Source organism: Triturus cristatus, chromosome 4_1 (assembly GCF_964204655.1).
Source record: "Triturus cristatus chromosome 4_1, aTriCri1.1, whole genome shotgun sequence".
NCBI classification, from domain to species: Eukaryota; Metazoa; Chordata; class Amphibia; order Caudata; family Salamandridae; genus Triturus; species Triturus cristatus.
The window spans coordinates 977098713-977119819 of NC_140585.1; the positions used below are offsets into that span (position 1 = coordinate 977098713).

At 44.4% G+C, this 21107-nt stretch overlaps 1 protein-coding gene across 4 annotated transcripts in view; it reads left to right on the plus strand.

Moving 5' to 3' along the window:
• LOC146855927 (uncharacterized) overlaps positions 1-21107 on the plus strand; it is a 651622-nt gene that overhangs the window by 488264 nt on the left and 142251 nt on the right. For all 4 annotated transcript variants that reach the window (XM_085653872.1, XM_085653873.1, XM_085653876.1 and 1 more), the window contains 2 exons: positions 2925-3119; positions 20733-20926. In XM_085653872.1, coding sequence (XP_085509998.1) covers positions 2925-3119; positions 20733-20926 — 389 coding nt within the window. The remainder of the gene's footprint in view (positions 1-2924; positions 3120-20732; positions 20927-21107) is intronic.

Sequence of the window (21107 nt, forward strand, 5' to 3'; positions counted from 1 at the left end):
CAGAATTGTTCTACATGTTGAAATATTCCTATTTTTCTCCATTAGTTTGTAAACCTAGCCTTTATCAAGTACTGTAACTACTTAGCCTCCCCTTAACTTCTAAGTCTAGATGCTCAGTGATTTGGGGTGCCAACTATCTCTTACACTAACTCTAGCTTTAGGGCTTACCCTTCACCTCTTCCAAACCCCTAGGTCTAGACCTACCCAACCAAGTGCCATATCTTTATTTTTTCACTAGCCTTACCCTGCTGAGTACTACACATTATGTTAACCCTAGCCATATCGTCTCCTAAAAACCATACCTTCCTTCAGCTTAAGTACTTCACGTTACCACACTTCTAAGCCGAATCTATCCCTAGCCCTTTCTGACTTGCTTCAAACTTCTTTTCCTCATTTAGGGCCATATGTAGGTGGGCTAATACCGGGCGGTAACGGCCGAAAATCTGTAAATTTTCCGTTACCGACCGGTATTTAGCCCTTTGAGATGTAGGAGGCTGGATTGAAGGATTCGGTAATTTACCGATTCGGTATTTTAAGAAATCGGTAAAATACCGAATCGTTAAATTACCGAATCCTTAAATCCTATGTAGGAAGCACTCAAGTGAGTTTGGTTTAAGGATTCGTTATTTACCACCAACTACAAGTTGATGGTAAATACCGAATACCTTTTCAAAAGCAATTTTGTGCTTTTTGAAAAGTGCCATGTGGCAGACATACATGCCCTTAGGGCATGTATGAGCGCCACATGTGCACACATGCACGATTCAGGGGTGCAACAGGGTGTCAATGTGACACCCTGCCACCCTTGAATATGCTCCCCCTATTACCGATTCGGTATTTACCGAATCGGTAATAGTGAATGGCTTCCCATTCATTCCTATGGGCCTCCAGGCCCATAGGAATGAATGGGAAGGTATGCCTTATTACCGATTCGGTAAATACCGAATCGGTAATAACGAATATTACTGAATCGGTAAAATTTACCGATTTTTACCTACATTCTATTTACCGATTTCTTAAATACCGAATCTGTAAAATTCGGTATTTAGGAATCGGTAAATAGAAATTACCTACATATGGCCCTAAAAGTTTTCTTGGTTTTCTTTCAAATTTTTACTCCGGAAGTTATATGTGACATAACTCAGAATTATGGGGCTTATTATGATGGCGGTCTGTCAGACGACTGACTGCCATCGCACCGGGAATGGGACCACCCGACAAGGGATCAGATGTCTCACCTGCCGTATTTAGACAGGACCGCCAGCAAGGTGGTCTAAATGTGCTCAAAAACACTGTGGCTTGTGCTTCGGCCTTGGAAAAGGACTGCAGCAATATCTGCAGTGTTCTTGAGCACTTTGTGCACATCCATGCACCGTGTGCCAGGCGCCATGTGGTGGCTGGTACATGGATGTTTTGGTGGGGTACCTCATTTGATCCCTTGACCACTTAGTGGCCCACGGGGCGGAGCCACCATTTGGGGCCCCCCCAAAAGTCCCTATCTGTCTGCCTTTATATAGCAGTGGGACACTGTAATCCCTACAGCGCTGCCCTTCACTGTAGGGATTACAGTCCGACCGCCTTCCCGACGGGCTCCTAGAGCCTGTCGGAGTCGACAGTCTTTTCCAGAACCACTGCAGTCAGACCACTGGTATCGTAATCCGGTGGTCGGACCGCTGCCCTGGATGTCGGGCTGGCAGTCTGCCCAACATCATAATGAGGGCCCTATATTCCTTGTCACAATGAGCATATAGCAACAAATCAGCCCTTTACAGGATGGTATATACAGTAAAGGGTTGAGTCTGGAACAGTGCAGATTGACCCTGTTTAATCGCCTGAAGACGCAGACAGTTCAGGTGTGTCTTCCCGCATTGTTCAAGCACTTTCTATAGTAGAACGCTGCTGCTCTAACCAGCCTAGTGGCTCTGTTCACATGCTCAGAGATGCAGACCACTCCGGCATGTCTTCCCGCATCCTGAATTCCACAGCAGGTGCATTGTGACATCATCCTTCACATGCTCCTCATTCTTGACCCACTCCCGGTTCATGCTTAACACTGTCCCAGACTCTTGCTAAAGATCTAAATCCACCAGCCACTTGCCCCAGTTCCCACTACTAAATGCGCCTTGGATCACATGACCCTTACCACTTCAGCTATTGCCCTATAGCAGCCCTTGGCGATATCTTCACCATGGTGGGATTGGTCTCATTGTACTCTCTTGGGACACCAGTTTCCCTCCATTCTTGTGACAACCCTAGGTTTCACCTCCTTTACAGCATCCTCTCAGGCATTGGATTGTATTGTCCTGATGATGATCCACGTATTACTATAGGATCGAAACGTCGACGACTTTGGCACACTGAACCTTTGCTGTATATACAATCCTGTATAGGGTTGATTTGTTGTTATATGCTCTTTGTGACGTCCCATATAGCTGTTTGAGTTTCTCTATATGATTTTTCGGTCTCCCTTGACTCCGCCCACTGCCTGCTTTATTTGTTAATAAATGTGGTTTTACTTGCTTTTATAGACCTTGTGTCATGCTGAAACTTATTGAATATGTGACTGTCGGATGTAGGCACCCTCATTCCTTTAGAATATTTGTACCCCTTGTCCCTGTATATCCTCGGGTTTCCCTTGTTTTGTATGAAAATGTAATATAGAGCATTTAGAATGATGCAAATGGGAGACTGAATGGGCACTGCTTAGAACCGCATTGTTACCTGTGCAGGAAATACTATAAAGCTTACCACTTTGTACTGGTAAGACAGTCTATTCTTGTGTGGATTGTGTTTGAAAAGAGACATTGATCAGTTTTTTGTCTAGTGACTTTCAAAGCACTAGTGAAATGCAAAACACCGTCTTTTCTCTACTCGAGTTCTCTTGGAAAAGAACTGCTATGTAAATCTTCTCCTGTCTTCTTTAGGTCGGACGACGACATCAACAAATCAGGATGGAGTCCCATCCGGACAAGGCACCTCCGGAAGCAAGGGTTCCAACCTGGACACCACACAAAAGGCAGATGCCAAGAGGCCTGTAGCAGTCACAATTCCTCCTTTCACTGCTAAAAAAACTGGAAAACTGCTCACACTCAGTGCTCAACCAAAGGAACATTTTTGGGGTACACATTTTTAACATTTGAAATGTGATTTAAAGAAAACACAATATTTTATTTGAGCTGTTTTACTTTTTCGCAGTATTTGATGATGATGTTTATTTTATAACATTCCTAATGAGTATGGTCCGCTGTTTCTACATGTCAGGTGTTGTATTTGATATTCACAGCTGAGACAGAGAGAAATTATCTTGCCAATGAGAACTCTACATTTTTTGCATGTGTTTGGAAGAGCTGTACTTTGGAGGGGCCCTCAGTGCGAAGGGTACTGCCCAGGGGGTGTGCCATGAAGCTACAAAATTATTTTAATAATGGTTACAAATTCCTGGATATATTCTACCTTTTAAAAATAAAAATAAATAACCATAGATGGTATCTACCCTGTGCTGTACCACACTCCCCCTAGATCTCACCTGTCTGAACCCCACTTTGAAACTGTACTGTTAGGTCCTTTCCATTTATTCCAAACTTTCCCCAAATCCCACCTTCTGTGTAGCTCCAGTGGTAATATACAGACCCTTTGTAATGGTAGCCCACTCATGTAATGTAGAAACCATTCTATTATTGGATGCTTCTGCAAGGGCACAGCATCCAATAATAGAGGGAGGCCAATCTTCACTTTTTACTATGACAGTAACTACATACAGTTAGAGGTGCCTCTCTTCAGCATAGCGAGCGCCCCTATAACCACTGCAGGACGCACAGTGGAAAATAAGTCTATCGACCGTTGAGAGAAGCTCTGCGCTGGCCTCCTGTGTCAGTATATGCAGACCTTTGAATGGACTCCTACTCATCTACTTATTGTGTACCTCTTCAGAAGGTTACTCCTGGTGGTGGTATTTTGTAGACTTACCAGCTGAGAGGCAATTTCCGTGGTGGAGCCTGCCCTTGCATTTCATAATGTTTCCCAAAAGACATTTGGTCGGTTGCTCGTCAATTACCAGACCCTCAATATACTCCAGTCTTTGGACGACTAGGTTCCAGAAATTACGCATGTGGGGGCATTCCCATTCCATGTGGAGGAAGGCAGCCAGGCCACCCTGAACATCTGGGACATCCATCCATCTTAGTAGGGTCTATTTTGGGTAACAGGACCAGAGTAAATGGCAGGGCGAAGTGTTCTTTGACCGTTGCATGCTCATGGGCTGCGCAGTGTCCTGCGCGTACTTCGAGGCCTTCAGCTCGTTCCTCCAGTGGGCGCTTTCCTGGACTTACGACATCGAAGGAGTGACACACTACCTGGATGACTTCCTGTTCATAGGGGGTTTAGGGACCCAGGAGTGTAGTGAGGGATTGCAGTGTTTCCAAGATCTGGAGGGGCATCTGGTGGACCCCTTAGCACCGGGTAAAACCAAAGGTCCGGCCCAGGTTCTCACATTTTTGGGTATCGAGCTGGACACCATCAAGGGCGAGTCCAGGCTCCCTGCCGAGAAGGTGAAGGATCTACGGCAGGATATCCAGGCGCTACTGGGCAAGGACAAGGACACCCTGGGCGCGGTGCAGAATCTCCTTGGAAAACTGAATTTTGCCGCAAGAGTTATCCCAGCTGGGAGAGTATTTTCCAGAAGGCTAGCTAGAGCTACTGCCAAGGTGCATAAGAAAATCACCTGGTGAGGCTAGGCAGTGGACTGAAGGAGGGCTTATCAATGTGGTTTGAGTTCCTACTCGACTTCAATGAGACAGTCATATGGAGAGCCCCCTGGGCAGGCAGCCCTGAACTGTACCTCTTCACAGGCGCTTCAGGGAGAGAGGGTTTCGGTGCCATAATGGGGGAGGAATGGTGTGCCCAGCAGTGTCCTAATGCCTGGCGGCAGCGTAAGATAACCTCGAACATATCGGTACTCGTGCTGTTCCCCATTGTGATTGCCCTGCATTTGTGGCCCAAAGCGTTGGCGGACAGGAAGGTAATTTTCTGGTCCGACAACATGGCGGTGGTGCAGGCAATCAATGGCCAGACAGCGAGGTGCCCCCTGGTGCTGTGCATATGGAGAGAATTGGTCAGGGCCGGTTTGTGCAGTAACATAGAGTTTAGGGCTAGGCACGTCGAAGGGGTCAAAAATGTGGCACCTGATGCTCTCTCTCGTTTTTAGTGGCTCCATTTCCGGGAGGCCTGGCCGCGAGAGCGGAGATGACACCCTGTTGGAGGGAGATTTATTAAGGGTCAAGAGGGCAGGGGGCTGAGCATAGGGCTCTGGGAACCTTCACCGTATGATCGGGGGAGTGAGTTGGGGACAAAAGGGGCACCTTAATTTGAGCCAGGGTGTCTGGGAACGCTCGCTCTAACAATGAAGGAAACAGACATGTGAGCCATGAAAACTGATACTGAGAGTTTTAACAGTTTTTAATTAAGAAGGTGCAACTTCAAAAACTGCAAGACAAAGGCATAAAATACAAAATACAGAATCCAGACAGTCACATGGGTTAGATGGTATTTCTGTATTTAAACTATTGTACTGTCAGAGAGAGAGAGAGAGAGAGAGAGAATAAACCTCAAAGACACATTTATTAATGCATTATGAAAAACATAAGTTAAATCAAGGAAAATGTTCTCAGAATGCAAAATACACTTGCTCTAAAATACTGAGAATACTCGCGTACCTACCTAAAACCTAAAAGAAAGCAGCTTTGCAAATGTAATATAAGTATGAAATGCTCAATAAGAAAACACCAATTTAGGAACAAAATAGCATACATAGCATATACAGCTAATATATTGGGAAGTTAAATTGCATCTTAAAACAAAAAACAAGAGCTCTTGGGAAGCACCCACACCCGCCTGCCATCTACTAACAGACGGGTGGGGTAGTCCGCCGAGGACTGTCAGCTCCCTTTTTATACATGTTAAGGCTATGAGAAGCGCCTACAATAACGTCCTCTCACGCCACTTCTACCTACGTCAGTCTACCCTAAAAGCTTGGTCTGTAACTTTTATCAGACGTGTCATCGCTATCCCACTAAATGCGGAACGTAGAATACGTGAAAAGGTCATTTTCTCAGACCAAGCGCTCGTCGTAAATTGCATAGGGCAAGCAGAAAATATGTAATGCAAAGGAATAAAATATACATGTATGGATATGTGTCTTGGTTATTCATCACCCCAGCTTGACGCGGCTGCGGTGGGAACTTCTATATTTCTCATGTACAGACCCAGGATGTGATGTGCCATATGTTGACAGAATAGAGAAACGGTGAACTCTGCGCCAGTGAACTACGCACACGGGTAGGGTGGGGGCACTTTAGTTTGGAGCAGGAGGCCTTGCTGAGAGAGGCTGGCAGGGATTTTGGTCAGACAAGCCTAGGGCCTGCTGTTCAGTAAAAATGGGTGCAGAACTCTGGTCAACTTAACAAACGGCCTACAGATCAGGCTGGCAGGGACTACGTAGGGGTTCATGCTGGCTGAGTGACAAGGATGGCTCAGGGTATTTGTTATATAGTAACACAGGACCCTCCGGTCAATTTAACATGGCCTACAAATTAGGCTGGCAGGGCGAGGGTCTCATACCTCAGGTGTGGACAGAACGGGCCTGGGGTACCCTCTGATCAAAAATAGACCCTCTCTCAACCCTTCCCAGCACACCTATGGCACATCCTGCACTGGAGCAGCGACTGAGATTGTTGGGTGAACGCTCCTTGGGACCAGGAAGAAGTACAAGGCCCATCTTGACACATTCCTAAGCGTTACAGAGACTCTGAGCACAGGCTTGCTTGCCTTGGATCAGGCGTTTGTTTTATGGGCCAAAGATCAGGGGGAATAGCCACTCGTGGGTCTTTGGCCACCTGGCGGCAGTGAGCCACGACACCAAGCTGAAGGGAGGGCAGAACCCAACCAAGTGCTTCTTGATCAGAGCGGCCCTCAAGGGATGGGCCAGAGAGGTGGTTAAGACCCCGGACTCTAGGGGCCCCATTGACTTTCATACCCTAAAGGAGATGCTAGATATAGTGACCCAGGTCACCCACTCGCAATTTGAAGCCAAGCTATTCTCGGCTGCCTTCTGCCTAGCTTTCTTTGGTGCGTTCAGGATGGGCAAATTGGTAGCCAGGTCAAAAACAGACGTGTCTGGTGCCGCCTTGAGCAACCAGGATGTTAAACTAACAGACAAGCTAGTGATACGTATCAGGAGATCCAAAACAGATCAGGCAGGGCATGGGGCGGATGTGGTTCTGGAACCGCTAGGAGACCCAAGGTATTGCCCAGTGGCCAGAGTTAGGGATTACATGTCCGTGCGTCTGGCGGCACAAGGGTACTTCCTGATACATGCAGACTTGGGTCTCCTGACTAAATTCCAGATCGACCGCATCATGGGCGCCTGCCTGGCTCGCTCGGGCCTTGCCTGCCCCGACAAAAAGTATTTTAGCCACTCATTTAGAATTGGGGCGGCTACAGCGGCATTCAAGGTGGGCATGGAGCCAGAGGCCATAAAGTGGGTTGGGCACTGGCAATCGCGCTGTTTTGAGCGTTACATTCGCCCTTAAAGGCTCAGCATGTAAATATATCATTGAGTGCCATGATTTGTAGTGATTTTGATAGTGTGATTCAATAGATATTAAACACGTTCGTAAAAGATGGGGTCCGTTTGTTCACTAGGTTACTGAGTGTGGGTGATCAGCCATTCATTCGTTGCCAGGATGGCTCAGTGGGTGGCACGCAGAAATTGGATGCGGGGGTTTAATCAGGCACGAGCTGATTCAATCCAGAATCGAGGGATACTTTGAGAAGGACGGGGGTCCACTTATCTCCTGTGGGGATGGAACTGTTCCTGCTGGACTTGCAGGAGGCACTGGAAATAGCAGGTTGCAAATAACATTATAGCTTGTGTGTGGGGGGGCTCTGGCGACGACGGGGGCCACCTCCAGAGCTGTGGCGGAGTTACAGGGCGATCTGGAAGCAGACTGGTACAGTAAGAGTACCTCTGCGGCAGACCGGTACAGGAAGGGTACCTCTGCGCAGAACAGTAGGGGTGCCAGAGCCAAAGACAAGGAGCATCAGGGCAGGTTCCTGGAAAACCACGACGGCACCCCGTTAGTCCTTCGGGCTGTTGGGGGCCTGATCAACCGGGGGTTTGCCCTGCTACGCTCCGCCCTGGAAAGGGAGTGAGTAGAAGAGACCAACGTGTCACGTGATCCGGAAGAGGATCATCAAAGCTAGCACTGACTGGGTGTCCAACAGTGCGGGCTCACCCGGCGGTCGGGGGCAGCATAGGTTGGAACAGCTGCCCGCCCTTGGATTGCCCGTAAGATAACCCACATATTGCATACTCTTGTATGGAATAAACCTGCAGCAATATTTTCCCAGAACAAAAGTTGTCTTGTGTATTTATTCATTCTTGCATGCTCAGACCGGGGGTGGGGGAAGTTGCCGATAATAGCACTATGTACCAACTTAAACAACGCATTACAGGCCCCTTCTTTCACCAGCGCACAAACACCCTTTCAATGTGCCTCCTCCAGCAGAGTACCAATTTCCTCCTCCCAGGCCTGTTAAGCCCGAAATACATTCCTCGGCTTATCAGCAATCATGGCCCTGTACAGGTGGGATATCAAATGTCTACCCCACCAAAATCCAGTAGTATCCTAAACATGTCAGAGGAGATAGGGACCTCTAGGTATATAGGCCAGATATTCTGGACTATATCCAAAATAGTTGTGGATAGTAAGAACTGGCACTGACCGACATCAAAGGCCTCCTGAACTGCTTCAAACTAAATAAATGTAGACAAATCAACCAGTGTATTACAACCCCCACCCCCCACCCTCCAAGCAGTAGTATCCACTGTTATGGTCAACCACGCAAATGCTGGAAGATCCCTGAAGTTAAACTCTTGTGCGAAGAGGGCGTGTCTCAGCACCACTTTCACCTCTCGCTCCCATAACAAGGCGGTGTGCCTGATTATATACGGCACTGCAAAACTACCTCTTCCCCCACTGTGAAGCAGTTGTGGTAGTCTCAACACTCTGGAATTGTCAAGGAGAAGATTCTTCTCCCAATTCTCTCCCTCTGACAGCCAGTGGAAATGCTAGATAGTACAGCTCCAGGTCGGGAAGTGCCAGCCAGCCCACCCTCCTCTACGGGCAGACTAGTAGAGTCCCGAGACACTCTGCTCCTTCCCCCCCCACACACACCAGCATTGTCAGTAAGGAGTGTAATCGACTGAACACTGCTCGTGGCAGGATGTCTAAAGGGTGCTGGAGAGCGTATAGGCTGCGTGGCAAGAAGACCATCTTCGCTACTGCCACTCCTCCCACAAGGGACAGTGGGAATGTGTTCCAAAATTGCACTGATTTAGCTAAGCCTTCTACCGCACATTCAATATTGTATTGTTGTCTTTTCTGTGCTGAATGTGCCACCTGTATTCCCAGGTAACTGAACTGGTCAGTTTCCCAACACAATGACAAAGCCGGAAGTTCAGTCTGGTCCCATGTTGCCCTCTCACCTGAGGGGAACACCGGAGATTTGTCTGGGTTCATTCACAACTCTGAAATGTCCCCAAAAACCTACAGGCATTCCAATGGCAGTGGCAGCAATCCCTTCGGGGTCGTCAGATCGAAGAGTGTGTCGTCAGCATAAATGGAAATTAAATGGTTCACTCCTCCCATTCTGATACCCCACTCTGCCATGTCTTGTCGGAGCGTTATGGCTAAGGGCTCCAATGCCAATGCAAACAGCAGGGGTGACCAAGGGCACCCATGCAGTGTTGCCCCTCCAGATCCTCAGGGGTGCAGAGCATAATCTAGGATGGACAAGTCTTTGACATTGCTAGAGTTTACAGGAGGCTTTTCCGGTGGGGTACTCCTCAGTTTGTTTAAATAAGGCAGGACAGCGATTTAAGATTTATGCTATAGACAGCTGCCGCAATAGTAAAGACTTTCCTAAAACGTTGATCAGGTACACAAGGAGAGCTAGATTTGATGTAGACAAGGCATTATCAGATAGTTAATATATTAAAATTATGTTCCAGAGTAGCGAAAGGTTTTTCGAGTTAGTGAACGAAACAGGAGTGCTGAGGGATTCCATTTTGGAATAAATATACAAGAAATGTTAATTGCAAATCTCTTTGGAAATGGGTCTGATGTGGTAGTTTTGTTGCAAATAGGACCACTTAAATCTCGAGCAAAATCAAATAAGGCCTTGGACATCTTGGGAGTAGAGCCTATCCCCTCTTAAAAAAGTAAGAACTGCTGCAGATAAATTAGTTACATTGAGGTAGATGGTAAATTCGGAAAGGTATCCAACTTTTTTTATTGATCATAGATTTTACACCATAGATCTTCCTTCTGATGCCGGATATTGTTTACTAAAGACTTCTTTTAATTTTCTGCAATGTTATCCAATAGCAAATCTATGGTAAGGCCGAAATGAAGAAAGTTATTAACATGTACAATTCCCTTTTGTGTCCTCCTACTTTCTCTACTCCTAGACCAGACAAAGCAAATGCTTTTGTTTAATTTAGGAACTACCTATTTTCTATCAACACAATAGGATTTGCATACTCTAGTCTAGTCGATACTAGGTTGAAGAGTCGAAAACAAAAATTGAAAACATTTCAGTGAGAAACTTCAATTTAAAACCTTTAGGAGCATGTATACTTTATTGACGGAAAATGTTAAACATTTAGTCAGAATTGTTCTACATGTTGAAATATTCCTATTTTTCTCCATTAGTTTGTAAACCTAGCCTTTATCAAGTACTGTAACTACTTAGCCTCCCCTTAACTTCTAAGTCTAGATGCTCAGTGATTTGGGGTGCCAACTATCTCTTACACTAACTCTAGCTTTAGGGCTTACCCTTCACCTCTTCCAAACCCCTAGGTCTAGACCTACCCAACCAAGTGCCATATCTTTATTTTTTCACTAGCCTTACCCTGCTGAGTACTACACATTATGTTAACCCTAGCCATATCGTCTCCTAAAAACCATACCTTCCTTCAGCTTAAGTACTTCACGTTACCACACTTCAAAGCCGAATCTATCCCTAGCCCTTTCTGACTTGCTTCAAACTTCTTTTCCTCATTTAGGGCCATATGTAGATGGGCTAATACCGGTTGGTAATGGCCGAAAATCGGTAAATTTTCCGTTACCGACCGGTATTTAGCCCTTTGAGATGTAGGAGGCTGGATTGAAGGATTCGATAATTTACCGATTCGGTATTTTAAGAAATCGGTAAAATACCGAATCGGTAAATTACCGAATCCTTAAATCCTATGTAGGGAGCACTCAAGTGAGTGCATTTTTGGTTTAAGGATTCGTTATTTACCACCAACTACAAGTTGATGGTAAATACCGAATCTATAACACAACAAGGCACTGGGGAATCCCAATGACTTAAAGGGTAAGAGAGGCAGGATTGTATAGAGTATATCCTCCCATACAAACTATATGCACAAAAAATACTCTAACGGACCTAAAGAAAGATCCAACAAGATTAAAGGAAGGGGGGAAATTAAAACTCCTGAAATAAAGGTTGTGCCTAATACAACCGTGGTCGTGGGGAGAGATAAGTATTTCTTTAGGTTACCCTCACACACCCTAGTGGTGTCATGCTTCATCATCGGGTCACCCAGACCCCTAGAAGTCCGGGTGGGCTCGACCACAGTGTTGGGAGTGCTTTTAATATGTTTAAGACAGAGGGGGTTAACTAGATAAAATACCACAGGCAGATCCCCAGTTTCCCTTTATTTTTGGGTCTGTCTGGGTAATTAAAATAGATAAAATGGGTCTTAAAGGAGTGTTATGGTCCTAGGACCCTAGTGCCGACATGTTTCAGTCCAAAAAGGGGCCAAAAAATGGTCCAGGACTTTCTTCAGGGCAAGAATGTAACTCCCCTATGTGAGTGAAATTACTGGGATGGGGTGTCCCTATCCTGTCAGTATGGTGAGGGCAGAGTAGCTGCTCCACGTGATATTATGTAAGAGTGGATGTGTGTCAACTGCCAGGCTCCATCTGAAAAGGAATTTAGAGACAAACAACATATAAAAATATCAGCGGTATGATTGCCGCCGTGTTCATTTCCCCTTAAGCGGTATAGTGATAACCGCAAGTGGACATGCGTGTATTTGTGCGCATGCTTTCATTAGGAGGAGTGTCCTCCTCTTGTGCCACTCAAGATCACTGTAACATATCGTTGTATATGTGACAGGCATTCTGTGCGAGTGGCGATTTGATTCGCATCCTAGCGATAACAGCGTGATGTCTGTATTTGAAAGTAGCGTGCACACAGTGTCTCTAGTCTCTAGTGCACACAGAACGTAAATGATCCAGGTGATTCCAAACCTATCTACGAGTGTGTTTAAAATACATAGGTGAAATATAAAGTAATACACAGACATACAACACACTCATTCACACTTAGTTTACAGTTATACATTACCCAATTCGGGGAGGTTGACTGTATCTCACAGGACCAGAGAGTCAGAGTGGGCGGTCCTGGGGGGAACCGTGAAGAGAACGTGTGTCAACGAGCAGACTTGGTAGATCTGCCAGTATGTGGATCCGAATGAGTGGGGTAGAGAATGGCGAGTGCTAGTCACGTAATGGTGAAGGAAGACATCGCGCTTTTCAGAGTACTTACTTATTTGAGATCGGTCGCCCTGCCTGCTACCTGTTTGGTTCTGGTCCTCGGCTTTCGCAAGTTGGTTGAATAGGTGTCGCGCATAAATATCATAAAAGCGCGCCGGGACAACGGGCTGAATAGGACCACGCCCCTCGGGTACAGGAAGTGACGTAGAACGTCACGACGTGCAGCGGGACTGGAATGAAGGGAATTGTAGTTTTTTGTTAGGCACTGCAGATTTACAGTTGCGGGCTCGTAATAGCTCGTTCCGGGGACTATCAATGTTCTACGGGTATATAATGTAAGTGCTCGTATGTAGAAACAGCGGTATTGCGGATGAGGGAGGTATGATAAACAATGGTTAATGTGCAACCGCGGTTAAATGTAGATAGTTTACTGTGTCAAGGGGTGTAGTATATAATGTACATAGTACTGGATAGAGGTCCATTAACCAGTGGACAGTCTGCAAAATGCTGGTTGTAAAAATCCTTCAAAAACCCGGTGGGAGGCAAGATAGGGATAGCATTATTTGATGTTGAATTTTGAGTATGATTGTTCAATTGTAAACGTGTGTAGATGCTAATGTGGAAACCGTATGTTCTGGGTGCAACTGTAATGATGTATGAAACGAGTTGCCACACTTGTAGTACTCGTTATCAGTTCAGTGTCTCAGTGATAGGTCGATAGACCATTAGGATATCAGTAGGAGCCCATAGATTTTGTGTCATCAACTCAAGATCTGGTGTTGAGCATTGGAAAAGGGGGGATGTCATTTGTTCAGCTGGCTCCATGGTATAGAGTCATTGAGTCCCTCTTCATGCGTTCTCAGACGATACACCCAGCGTTGTTCCCTCTCCAGGAGTCTTTTCTGTAGATTTCTGGTACCATTGATCTTCTCAATGATTGTCCATCGTATGTCTGTGTCTTTATGTTGTTTCTCCACGAAATGTGCTGTTAGTCTGGTAGCTGTGATCATACGTCTGATAGTGCTCCTATGTTCTCTTATCCGAATTTTTATTTTACAGCTAGTCATGCCTATGTAAGTCAAATCACATGGACACTTGATAAGGTAGATCACTGCTTCTGAATTGCAGTTTGTATGTGATCGTTGTTCCCAACATAGGCATGACTAGCTGTAAAATAAAAATGAACACGGCGGCAATCATACCGCTGATATTTTTATATGTTGTTTGTCTCTAAATTCCTTTTCAGATGGAGCCTGGCAGTTGACACACATCCACTCTTACATAATATCACGTGGAGCAGCTACTCTGCCCTCACCATACTGACAGGATAGGGACACCCCATCCCAGTAATTTCACTCACATAGGGGAGTTACATTCTTGCCCTGAAGAAAGTCCTGGACCATTTTTTGGCCCCTTTTTGGACTGAAACATGTCGGCACTAGGGTCCTAGGACCATAACACTCCTTTAAGACCCATTTTATCTATTTTAATTACCCAGACAGACCCAAAAATAAAGGGAAACTGGGGATCTGCCTGTGGTATTTTATCTAGTTAACCCCCTCTGTCTTAAACATATTAAAAGCACTCCCAACACTGTGGTCGAGCCCACCCGGACTTCTAGGGGTCTGGGTGACCCGATGATGAAGCATGACACCACTAGGGTGTGTGAGGGTAACCTAAAGAAATACTTATCTCCCCCACGACCACGGTTGTATTAGGCACAACCTTTATTTCAGGAGTTTTCATTTCCCCCCTTCCTTTAATCTTGTTGGATCTTTCTTTAGGTCCGTTAGAGTATTTTTTGTGCATATGGTAAATACCGAATACCTTTTCAAAAGCAATTTTGTGCTTTTTGAAAAGTGCCATGTGGCAGACATACATGCCCTTAGGGCATGTATGTGCACCACATGTGCACACATGCACGATTCAGGGGTGCAACAGGGTGTCAATGTGACACCCTGCCACCCTTGAATATGCTACCCCTATTACCGATTCGGTATTTAGTGAATGGCTTCCCATTCATTCCTATGGGCCTCAAGGCCCATAGGAATGAATGGGAAGGTATGCCTTATTACCGATTCGGTAAATACCGAATCGGTAATAACGAATATTACCGAATCGGTAAAATTCACCGTTTTTTTTTATTTTTACCTACATTCTATTTACCGATTTCTTAAATACCGAATCGGTAAAATTCGGTATTTAGGAATCGGTAAATAGAAATTACCTACATATGGCCCTAAAGTTTTCTTGGGTTTTTTTCAAATTTTTTTCTTTCTCACTTTTTTCTCATTTTAGACCTTAAAAGGTCTGGCCCATACGGTAATATATATAACTTCAATTTCGCTGCACAGTGATGTGCATCATTATTGCCAATACATATTCGATATTCAGTTCCCAGCAGCTTAAACACACTCATTTTCTGTGTGAATGTATAGCATGCCTATTGTTTGTTGCATTTGTGGGCCCATTCCAAATGTCTTTAATATGTGTATTATTCTGCCTCTTCAGTTGCGTTTGCAAAGCTTCTTGTTTTAGGGATAGTGCAGCAGGTAATGTTTCCCCGCCATTTTAAGAGGTACTGGTGTGGGGTAGTGTTCAGAATCTAGTAATAACACAAATGATTCCTGGCTATTCTCAAATTCACCTATTATTCACATCACCTGTCTATAAGTCGCATAGAATGAACTGTCCTTAGTCTGTTAATATTTTAAATCTGTGGGTTCCTGTAACCATTCAAGAGGACATCATCTGTAATTCGTCTGAAGTGCTTTTTTTTTTAAATCTGTGGATAAAACACATGGAGGGTTGAAGGAACTGACTGAAGGGATTCAGCGTATGATTGCCTGTATTAATATTCCCAACATTGGGTCACTGTTACGGATAGATATAAGGAGAAAGAATCCAGGTACTGGATCGATTCTAGGGGACAGTCAACAAGACTGGTTTTTGTTGGCCTCACACATCCCTGGGAATGTAATGCTTCATCATTGGGCGAGTGCTCCTCGCCGGGTTGGCGCTGCAGTGCCCTACGGGTCCCCTGAAGGGTCACTTTGGCAGAGATCTTTTTAGTTTTATCGCCGTTTATGAGTGTCCCAATCGGATGGTGAGTGATGTGTGTGATGGAGTGGATTAAAAATGGCTGGGGGATATCATATTAGTATTTAATGTGTGGTTTCCCCTGTCAGATTAAAACACCTGGTAGGTTGGTGCTACTGTAGGAGTTGTAATGTATCCTTGTTTCTTAGTGTATTTTCTTTAGTGAGATTAAAACACGGGTCTACATGTTTCGTGCTTCTATTGGTCTAGAAAGGTCACTGGTGCTTCTTCAGGACCAAGAAAAAAGGGAAGGTGAATAGCCGACCCCACACATAATTCAAAGGTTAGTGGTACCCCTCTGATAGGGTTGTTCCTTGTCGTGAATGGTTTCACTGGTTGTCCGACCTCTTGGGTTGATGCAGAGGAATACGCGCAGTCGCTGAGGTTTTGATGAGTGCACTGCTCGCAGCACCTACCCTCCCCTCCGCTCACCCGGATTGCCCACTTTAATATCCAGTTATGTTCAAATTAAATGTTGGATTCGTTTTTCTATGACTTTTTCATTGCCTTTTCTCTTTTCCATTTTTCTTCCATGTATTGATTAACGAATTCCTGTGAAACTAACATAACTTGCCCTAAGTGTCATCAGTGGCCATGGTCAGCAATCTTTCTGCCTTGAACGTTACTCATACAAATAAGAACGGTTGCTTTGGCATCACAGAAATGAAATTGTTACTCCTCAAGTTGGGTACAACATGCTTCCGTCTGTTTTGTTGGATCACCATGAAGATGTTTTGTGTTTTCCTCTATTTTTTTACTCTCATCCACTACAATATATTTGTTTATTTTGGAGTGGCATCCACGCACTTCGAATGCTTAAAGGGTATTAACATTGCCACACGTTTCAGTATAATTGCTTCGTGTAGCAGAGGCTTGGAATAGTTGCATCTACCACCATCATCTTCCCCTGCCTAAATTTGATTCAGTAAGGGTTGGCTGCAAGCCCTTAAAGATGAGGTTTTCCAGTTCACTGGTCCTGGTGCCCTGGAGCCTCATTCTGACTGACCATGAACATTTGAATGTGGTCAGCCAGCTGCTTCATGTTGGACATCAGTATTGAGAGCACCCATTCAGTCTGTATTGCAGAACTGTAAGGATTTCATTGAGTCCACTGGGGAAAAAAGAATCAATACATCTGCTGCCCTTGTACTGTGGAATATTGTATCTCAACAGCGGGGGCGGCTCCTCCGCTATGGTGGAGAAGCATAGCCCCACTGCTTTTAAGCAGTGCGAAGCAGAAACCTAAAATGATAACTTTGTGTTATCATTTTAGACTGCTTCCTGCTGCATAGCGTGCGGGTGAGTGGGAGGGGCTGCTCTGCTCTTTGAGCAGGGCAGGGGTGGAGTGGTTTGCCACACTTAAGTGCGCAAACCAGTCATGCGTACTTTCCCCTTCAGCCTGCATGGAGAACAAGCCCAGGCCCCCATTCTCTGGTTGAGTGTAAAACCAGGACACCCAAAACCAATCACAACGCTGCTGCAGCGTTGTAATTTGGTCAGGGGAGCCAGGGTGTTCACCAATCACAACGCTCCACTGCAGCTTTGTGATTGGTTAGTGGAGCCTGCTTCCTGCTCCTCGATGTGCTTGAGGAGAGCAGGAGCAGAGATGCGGGACCTGGCTGGCGGCAGGTAAGTTTATTTAAAAAAAAGAATTTAATGTAATGTGTCCATGCGCAAGCCCCCCTGTGTGATCCCCTGTGACCCCGTCCACGATCCCCCGCGTTTCCCCCGCAATCCCCTCGATCCCCCATGACCCCCCCCGTCCCGCGAGCCATGCCAGCCGCCCCTACTAAACAGTGTACCTTGTCCCACCGTCTGTGTTTGCACCGTCTTTCAACTAGATGCATAGGCTGACTTAGCTTGTATTTCATGCCCCTTCAATACTGATGCACAACTATGATTGAGAATACAACCCACCCCCAAAGCCAGCATATTCCGTATGGCATCGGTATGTTTTATTAGCTATGGCTTTTGAGTTAGGCTACTGGCCATTAGAGGGAACATCATGTATAAAATGATGCAGCAGAGCTACACCACGAGGCAGCACACTGAGCTCCACGCAGGTGTATCTTACACTTGTCATCCATCTTTCTCATGGAAAACCATTAAAGTCCATATGACTTAATTTTGTCCGAGGTCTAATATGAAAACTATTCTAGACCTCTGAGGGAGAACCAGGTGCACACTTTGACAGGGAGCAATCACTCCGCGAAGGCTGACATTAACAGGAGCTGATTCTAGTTCTATTTAGCAATATCACTACGTTCTAAAGAATCAGTACGTGCTAAAGGAAGATGAAGTCTCCTGCAGGTAATTGGGAATGATGTATGGCACCACTGCCTACTTTGCCCTTGTGATAACACAGTCGTTTTTGCTTTATTACTTTTAAGTCAAGCACTTGGACGGAGAATACTTTTTTGTCTGGCTAACGATTGAGATCTGAGGTTTTGACCCTTAAGGAGCCTTTGTTCATATATCAGGATTTTGTCTGAGTGATTTGTTTTTGCCTGTTTCTCTTAAAATGTCTGTCATGGAAGGTTAATGCATTAAACTGGGTATGCAGTTAAATGCGAGTTCTTGTTATGCACTGTATTTGACAGGTTTGGCATGGGCAGCTGCTATAAAAAGTAATTTGCTGCCAAATCAACAGGGTCCCAATAGAGCTGGAAGCCAGGGTTCACTTCTTTAGGATGTTCTGATACGGAAATAAACTAAAGTCCTGCTCTCTTTGTCCACTGTAATGATAACTCAACACCCAAAACAATGTAGGCACTTTGCACAATGTGGAGACCATGCTGCGTAAAATGCCTATAGCTTCTCTTATGCGTCTCCCTCTACTTCCCATCTAGCAAACCAGTCAACTCTTAAGCAGAAACCTGGCTAGGGCTCTCTTGATTGTTCTTTTTTGGGCTTAGTTCCTATTACTGGATACATCAGCAGTCAATCAAACAAGATTATGGCCGATTTCTCAGACAGACACTGCTTCTCCTACAATGATTGCAGCAAATCCTTGCCATCAACAATTCTTGGAATCTGTTTTGACTTTGTATGTATTAAGGATGGCCTTGTGTCTCAATGTGCCAACTCCCTTGAGGACTGTCTTCATAAAGCACTTCTACCCTCCTATATTCAACAATGACCAGGAATATTGGCCGAACGGTTAGGGGGCGGTCAACCTCAAATCTGGGGAACCAGGTTTGAGTCTCTGCAACAACTCTCAACATCCTGTGATTCTTGGCAAATCACTTAATCTCCCCGTGCCTAACAAAAATGAATGTGTCCTTATATAACACAACTGGTGCTCATGTAAAGTGCTCTGATACCTTTGGGTCAAGTTCGCACTATATAAAACTCAGAAGAAAACAAATTATATAGCCTGTCTTGAGAAATCTGCTTTGTATTGGTGTTTTTTATGATTAAGGTTAGAGGAAATTCTGAACTAATCTTCAACCAACTATTGGAGTTCTCAAATGGCAACCCCCACTTAATCTTTCATAAATGTTTTGATTTGTCCAATTCATAAAACATACTTAGCTCACCTTCATGAGATCTTTCTGAAATTTTCTTTTTATCTTGATGTCACTCTGGGTTCAACATAGACAAAATGAGAGCCATTACTTTATCTCAGAAGTCTAAAAACTATCATGCATAAACAGATGAACTAAAGTAATTAATCTTGTAAGCACCTGCTCGCTAGACACTACAATCATTTTTCATAACTGCACAATCACCATTCAATGCCTTCATTACCAAACTACAGTCCATACAATGTCTGCATCACCATCTAACTGTTTGTGTTTCTTAGGTGTGATCATTAAGTGAAAAGGTAGTACCAAAGTAAACAATTTCTTTTTCCATGCATCATTTTTTATCGCAGGCTCCAACCCACCATTTTGCTTCCCTTCAAAATATGATACTCCGTTATTGGAGAAACTTCAGACTCTAATTAATATGTGCAATAGAGATCTGTTGTTTGAGCATTGATAATTCCGTTACTTGTTGTTGTTCCAACAAAATAACTCCTAAATTATCCTGATGAGGTCCCTCCCAATAATAAATGAGCCAAAACATATTGATACATTCCCATCATCACTGTAGGAGGTTCTGAAACCTTAATTTTAAAAGAAACCTATTTTAACAAAAGTATCAATCTCTGTCAAATTGTGGTTGTCATGCTCGGATGAAGCACTTCCACACACGCGTCTGCTGTACAACAGAAACACTGTGAATTATGTTATCTTCAATAGATCACTTTGTCTCTTCAGGAGAAACATAGTATTTTTGTGAGAACAGTGATACTTGTTAACCGCCTCTTTTTTGGTATGTTGTGTTAAGAGGAAGAGCATTGACCACCTTTTAAATGTTTGATTATGTACTGTCTCTAAACAGTTATCTTTAATCATATAAAGACATATCACCACCTACATACTGATGAAGATTGACTTTGCTGCAATAAAATTCAGTAGACACCTTACAACATGATGTCTAAATAAAGCTGAGGGTGCATGGGAGTAAGTTATTTTTTAAAGAGTCCTGGGCAGTGTCCCAGTATATGGATCTTCAATTACTTGTTTGGCTAAAATCTGACCTATGCGAGGTATGCAATTGCTTGTGCTTGCCACCTCATGAAAAAGGTTTTAGCCTGGCAAAGGACATGCACAAAGTTCTAATTCTCAACCCAACTTCCCAAAATTGAGATGAGTGAGGACTGACTTAGAGTAATTTCAGTTTTCAGCATGATTAATGACGTTTGTATGAAGTCCCTGGCCGTTATTGGTCATATTTAGTCCCGTGTATGATTTCGGGTTTGACTCTCAATTGATTACTCCTCATTCACCCCGATAAAAAAACTCAAATTGGTCATTTTTAATTTTCTTTTAAAATATTAGTCTTTCTTGACTTTGAAAAATTCATTGTACTATTTTCTACTGAATTGAACTAATGAATTACATTTTGTGAAGAATGCTCTCCTTTGTGGTAACAACTAAACTCTGGTTTTCATTTCAGGCTCTGAAATCTCTGTATTTTGTAATCTGGAATTTATGAAATTAAATGTGTCGAAAGCCTATCTGCATAGCCTAATCCAGCAAAATGTGAAGCTTGTCTTGAATGATGGCAGCTGCTCAATTAATAATACAGAAAGCGATTACTATGAACTCATAGTTTTATTTGACTTTCCATTCTGTGGGGGACAGATGCTGGTAAGTAACGGAGTACATATATAGACCGATGTGATCATTGCCAAAGTAGGCTACCTTGCATAGCAACAGAGTACCTGCTTGCCATGATTGTTTTTTTTTATCCTATGAGTTGGTAATATGATTGACATGATCTATTGCTTTGATGACCCACTATAGGGTACTTCTCATGCCTGCATTATTG